The sequence below is a fragment of the Apis dorsata genome, unplaced genomic scaffold (assembly GCF_000469605.1).
Source record: "Apis dorsata unplaced genomic scaffold, Apis dorsata 1.3 scaffold_347, whole genome shotgun sequence".
Classification (NCBI taxonomy): domain Eukaryota; kingdom Metazoa; phylum Arthropoda; class Insecta; order Hymenoptera; family Apidae; genus Apis; species Apis dorsata.
In genome coordinates this window covers 356525-363072 of record NW_006263614.1, presented here as the reverse complement: position 1 = coordinate 363072, position 6548 = coordinate 356525, and the positions used below count along the sequence as shown (strand labels likewise).

The 6548-nt window shown below is 36.8% G+C and overlaps 1 protein-coding gene across 1 annotated transcript in view; it reads left to right on the top strand.

Moving 5' to 3' along the window:
* LOC102671175 (lysine-specific demethylase 3A) overlaps nucleotides 1-6548 on the top strand; it is a 69423-nt gene that overhangs the window by 33320 nt on the left and 29555 nt on the right. Inside the window, exon 2 of the mRNA XM_006618303.2 lies at nucleotides 873-1020. Coding sequence (XP_006618366.1) covers nucleotides 873-1020 — 148 coding nt within the window. The remainder of the gene's footprint in view (nucleotides 1-872; nucleotides 1021-6548) is intronic.

Below are 6548 nucleotides of genomic sequence, written 5' to 3'. Positions count from 1 at the left end.
GAGAGAGAGAGAGAGAGAGAGAGAGAGAGAGAGATTCGTTTCTCGACTAAGAAATGACAGGTCAGTGATATTTCTTCTATGGATTTTTTTTATCGCGCTTTGACCACGGAGTAAACACGCGCGAGCACTATATTCCGTTTCACCTTGTTTAGAAATGTGTTCCCGTAAAACTTGGAAGAAAAGAATCGGAAATATCAACAATGGGCGCAATTGTTGGCGCAGCAATCTTCTAAACGGAAGGAGCAAAAGCGACATTTGGCAGTAGACGCGTCGTGGATAATAATACTGATAATGACAATAATAGATCGGCGATATCGAAGCCAATTTCTCTCGACTACGCTTTTCTTCCTGGCTGATGAGTCGAGTAAACATTGGCCAATAAATTTTTAATTTTTTCCTCTCCTGTTCAATAAGCGATTCTCATATATCGGGTGATTTCTCTCTCTTCTATCATCTTCTATCATCATTTCACAAGAATAAACTCGTACTTATCGTCGAAGTGCGATATTCTTCACTTTCTAAATGTATTATTAATTTTCAATTCCTTTCGATGCATTATATAGTTTCAGTTAAGTGGCTGATGCAAAAAAGAAAAAGAAATCGAAATAAAATTGACGTATTACCGCAAAATCGTTAATAAAAAAAAAAAAAAAAAAAAAAAAAGAAAGAAAGAAAGAAAAATAACAGATTCGATTTTTGCAAAGATGGAGAAAAAAAGTTATGTTCGTTCCAAAAAAAATCTCGATCGATGGAAGCGATAAAAAATAGAAAAAGAAAAAAAGAAACGTTTCGAGAGCGTTTTTTAAGTGGCAGCGGGTTGGTTTCTGGATCGAAACTTGTGTGTAACCTTGAAACTTTTGTACGTGTTCCAGGGAGCGGCGAGAAGCGGAAGCTCGGCTGGAGAAGCGTGAACGAGAAAGAGAGGCCAAGATGGAAAGGGAGAGGCTCGAGAAGCAAAGGGCCGCCGAGCAGGCAGTTCACAAACACTTCGAAGAGTCCCTAAGGCTGGCGCAACAAAAGGTTAGTCAGCCTTTACTGCCTGTTTCTCTCCGGTGCGCGCGTGTTTTTAATGACCTCCAGACTCCCCTCCTCCTCCCCCTTCCTCTAACGTGGAGCAGCGTGTCTAACAGATGCTCGACAAAAAATCTTCCCTATTATGTGCATCTTTAAGCGCGATTGATCGCCGAATTCGGTCGAATATCTTCTTCCCCTCTCTTCCTTTTCGTTTCACAGTCGACAAAATGGATTACGCGAATACTTTTTTTTCCTCGATAACATGTACATGGTACACCTGTATATGTTATGTACGGAGTATCGATGTATTTGTGGGACAGCTTCAGAAGGTCGATTCTAGACACGAAAACAAACATAAAAGTTGGTGTAGAAAAATGTCGGTCGAGGCTTATTTATCTTAAGTTATATAAATGATAGAAATTAGATGAAGCGTTGGATGAAGCGAGACGGGAAGATTTGTGCGATGGCGGCGTAACGGAGACAGAGATATGTATCTCGTTACGTCTAAAACGCGAAATTTTTAATTGCTTGTGACTTAATAAATAAATTCCAATTTTTGTACCATCAACTTTTGTGTTTGTTTTGATCTCTATATAAGAATCGAATCTTCTTATATATTAATATCTTAATATAAAATATAAATTATTAATCTCATACACGTTCATCGTATTTTTTTTAATTGTTTTAATAATTAATTTTTTAAATTTATTTCATAGAAATACGAATATATATCGTAATAAACGTAGATAACGTACAGATTTTATCTATTGATACAATGATAGTATTCGACTTTAATCCGTAAAAACAAATAATCATAAACTATTTATATTATTGCAAGAAAAAATGATTTAAATAGAAATTGAGTTATCTTCAGGAAGGATATAACGAGATATATGTAATTACTTTTTTTCTATAGTTAGATGTATAGGAAGTCGAAGAAGATAAAAGATAAAAGATTCGTTTTAAATCGAATTACATAATATCTCGTGATAAATTCGTCATTTCCTAAAAATAGGATTTAAATTATTTATTGAACTCGTGTCATTTTGAACTTGAATTTTCTAGAATTCTATATATATATATAAAGATAAGAAAAGCATATGAACATCATGTTCCTCATATATTCGTAGAAGTTTTAAATTTATAAACTTCGAGTTTTAAGTATCCTCTAAATCAATATAATTTCGATATAATATCTTTTCGTAAGAACGAGACTAGTGTATTAAGAAGAAAAAAAAAACTTCACGTTTTTCTTCCACAGAAAAATTAATTATACATTTCCTCGAAATCGCGCATTTTTCCTATATCAGATAGTTTACAAGTTCGATTTGCATTTACATGTTAAAATCGAATCAATTATTAAAATTTTAACAATTTTATATTATGTATTATTATCTCTAACTTCCACGTTGTTTGTTCACGTTATATTTTATTTCTTCAAAAGGAAAGAGAGAGAGAGAGAGAGAGAGAGAAAAAATGACGAGGAAAAAAAAAAGGAAAAAAGATACAGTCGGAATCCCGGAAGTTTAAGTTAAGGTTTCTCGCGACCCCGAAAGACAAACACAATCTTGGTGCTAACGAGGACATCGCGATGCGTCACTTGTCGCCTTCTCCTCCTCCTCCTCCTCCTCCTCTTCTTCCTCCCCTCCCTCCCTCCCCTCCCCTTCCCTGACACATGAGGAAAGGTGGAAATATTTTTATCGCGCATTCAGCTAAAGAACCGACGTTAAATATTTAACGGTTGAGCTCGATTATGCAAGCAACGTCCAAGGGCGACGTCTTGGAAATTCTGAGAAACCTAGCAGCCACTTGTTTGCACCGACATTCCGTGGAAGTTGTTGCAAATTTCCAAGTAAAATGTTGGGAATTGAAGCGATTCGTTCATCGATTTTGCCCGATTCCGAGATACTCGAGGGAAAGATATTATCATATTGCGTTGTATGAAAGTAATAATAACGGAAGAAACAAATATAAAAATTCTTGTTATTAATCTATAATTTCGATTTCAGTTTTATTTATTTATTTATTTTTTTTTTTAATCATAAAATTCTTACAATTCTTAATTCTTCTTATGAATTGAAATAATCACTATGATTTAATAAATTTTCCAAAAAAAAAAAAAAAAGAAAGAAAAAATATACTTTCGAAAAGTATGAAATAAATTTTCCTGAAATTTAACAACTTTTATAAACCGTATAACGTGATTCAAACGTTCTTTTAACTTCGATTAACATTTAATCCAAAAACAAAAAAAGAATTTAAATAGGAAAGTTCAAAAATAATTCGTGTTGTATAAATATCTCTTAATATTTTTACAATTATTTATATCACGATTGAAAACTCCTAATTCAAACTCAAACAAGAATAAAAATATTAGATGATCTTACCCCGACTAAAAGGGGGCGGCAAATTTTTCAAATTTTCCTGAAACTAAATCCAAAGAGTGTCGAATACAAATCGCGATATAAAAAAAATTATCGATTTAGCGTAAAATGGGATCGAAAAATTAACGTTAACGTTAACTTTTTAAGCGTTTAAGTTTGTTGCTAAACTGTTCGGGCAAACAATTTAGCAGTAACGGGCTTTTACCACCTCGGCGAATCGGCACGATGTTCCCCACGTCTCGTCGAATTCGTATATGTGTTTCCCTCGAAAACCGCAGCCCCAGTTACCCGCAACTGTTCGAAATTCCCTTTGCCGAATTTTCAACGAACTTTGCATTCGATGCACCAGTGGTGAACGAGAAATTTTCCGAAAACCGAGAACCACCTCCCCTCCCCTCCACCCCCGTTGGTGCCCCGTTACCGTCCCATAAAATTCGCGATCAAGTTTCCCAACGCTTCGAATTCCTCCGCGGTTATTTCAAAATTTCATCAAAAGAACACTATCCGGGTTAACGGCGTTTCTCCAACCCTCCCATTCAATTTCACGCTACCTTTCACGTATTTTCTTGCGCGGAAATTCGTAAATCGTCGATTAAATTTCGAGGCAATATTTAGAATTTTGGAACAAGTTTATAACAAGGGTATTGTTGAATTGCTTGTTTAAAACGCTTTGAAAAATATTTTGAATTTATTCATCATTTCGTATTTTTATAGAAATTTCGAACTCTTCGATATTTAGTTTTTTCGCCGATTTTATTAGTGAAGAGAATTCAGGTGATAAAAATTTTCTGTATTTAAAATTTTAAATTCGATTGAAAATTGTTGCTCAACGAGATATATTTCAAAATCTGTTTAAGATCGAAGAAAATACTTCGAGAAGTTTAAAATATAGAAATAAATGAATTTTCTTCGCTTCGTTTTTGAATATACAGCGTATATACGATAAAGAAAAATTTTGGTAAATAATTCTCTAATTTTCTTCAAATTGCAAAAAAAACGTTCCATTGAATAAGAATCGTCATTTAAACATGGAGAGAATCGGGGAATGGAGGAAAGTGGGGCGAGTTTAGTGGTTAGACGAAACCACCCCCGCCGTCGGGGTGAAAATACGGATAATCCCCCTCTGAGCAGCTCGCAGATCGCATTCTCCAGGGTCTTTTCAGCCTCTCGTCCTGCGTTTCCCTGGGAGAAAAGGGTGTGTTCCCATAGCAGATACACGGGCGGTAGAGGGATACCGAGAGGGGGCAGAGGCAATCAATGCATTCCAGCACCTGCCTTTTGTGCGTGTTACAGCTCTGACAGTCACCCAAAACCTGCCTGGCCCCGCCACGCTCTCTGTGTATTTTGCTGCCTGGTGCGCGCCCCGCAGCGTCTCTCATTTCTTCTTTTTTCTTTTCTCTCTCTTTCCCTCTCTCTCTCTCTTTTAGAGCAGTAGCAGACTTGTTCTCTCTCCATTCGGCCCCATTTACGACATCTGTCCTCCTCGTGTCTCAAGGTCTGACCAAGCGTTGACTAGTTCACGGATAGTGTAGTATCGTTCAACTGCTAATTTCGATGGAAAGTGTGTTACACGACATGGAACTTTTCCATCGTGTTTTACGAGGCTATCGAGGACATCGAAACTTTGGTCAACTCAATTACATTTCTTTCTGATTGTTTTTCTTTTTCTTTTTTTTTTTATTCTGTATTTTATATAATAAGTTTTTTGTTAAATCTCTGATAAATGTATATATTTCTTCAATAATTCTGAATATAGGATACGATAGAGATGAAAATAATACGTAGGAAAGGGGAACAAGTTGCAATTAAAAGTAAAGGTAAAAACGAGAAACGAGGAAAAATCGTAATGAGAATAGAAAACGGTTTCTCCTCGTTTATGTAGAGGTATTAAAATTTTGTTTCATAGTGTTTAATAATTCTCAATTTGTTTTTCTCAATTTTACTTACGTGCAAGATTAACTTATTCGAGTTATCAAATGATAAAACACGATGTGATCAATCAATATATATTTATCTTTGTTGCAAAAAAACGTAACCTCGTTATTTCGTAATTTCCTGGATTTTTATTTGAAAAATCTTACGCAACAAAGATAAACGAGAAACCTGAAATCTAAGCTGGCAGGCTATTCCTACGTTTTATCTCTTATCGAGCATCGTACGAGCCTCCCACGCCATTCCTGTTTTCGAGTCGACATCGATTACCATCGTTGAGAAAGCTTTAACGACCGATAATGAACCTTTGGAACGGATGAAAGGAGGCGAGCGAGAAAAGGACAGGGAATCCCATTTCATAAGAGAAGTTGAGCACCGCTGAGGACACAGTGCAGACACGAATAAACCAGAAAGGTTTCTTTCAGGTTAGGCCCCAGGAGCCTACCTGCCCTTCCACCCCACAAAAATGTCCTGCCCAGTCGTTCGCGAGCTTTCATCCCGTTCACACGAATTCTTCGAAAAATATCCATGAATCACCATTTCAATCCACGTGTAAATACGATTCGAAAATTCCCCACCGTAAATCACGTATTCCGCTCGTCACCGCATAGATAAATCTCGATAAAACCAGCGAGTATTGGCCAAGTGTTTTCCATTTCGTGGCTCGGATAAAGCGTGATCCGCGTGTGTGTCCCGACTAATCGATTCGTCAGAGTTCGTTCGCGCGATTCGAGAAAAACGCGACTGGCACGCCTCTCAGCGGCCCTCTCCGATAACGTTCATATTTACGTTTTATTCGCTTTCGTTACGTGTTTCCGACCGCATACTTGAAAGAATGTGATATTAACCGTTGCTCGTGTGTTGTTCAATGTTGCTTTTGCTTTCACATGCAAGAAGTGGATACGTGGATAAATCTTCTTTCTCGATCCGGTTCTTTTTGGAAGGTCAGTATAATCATTAAACGCGTCAAAGTGTTAACCGTTTCGATCCGTTTGAAATCCGTTTTTCAACCTTCGATCGAATCGATTCGATCTAAAATGGATTCCTTGTCGAGAGGATGCGCGACCTTGGAAAAAATGGTGACGAAAAGCTTAAGAAGAACGGCTGTTTTATTTGCACATTTATATTCATAAATTCGTGATAAATTCTATCTGGTTGATAACAATGCCAACAACGGCATTGTTGCGCGCGCAGCGATAAATTCTTTTTCTTGGCCGC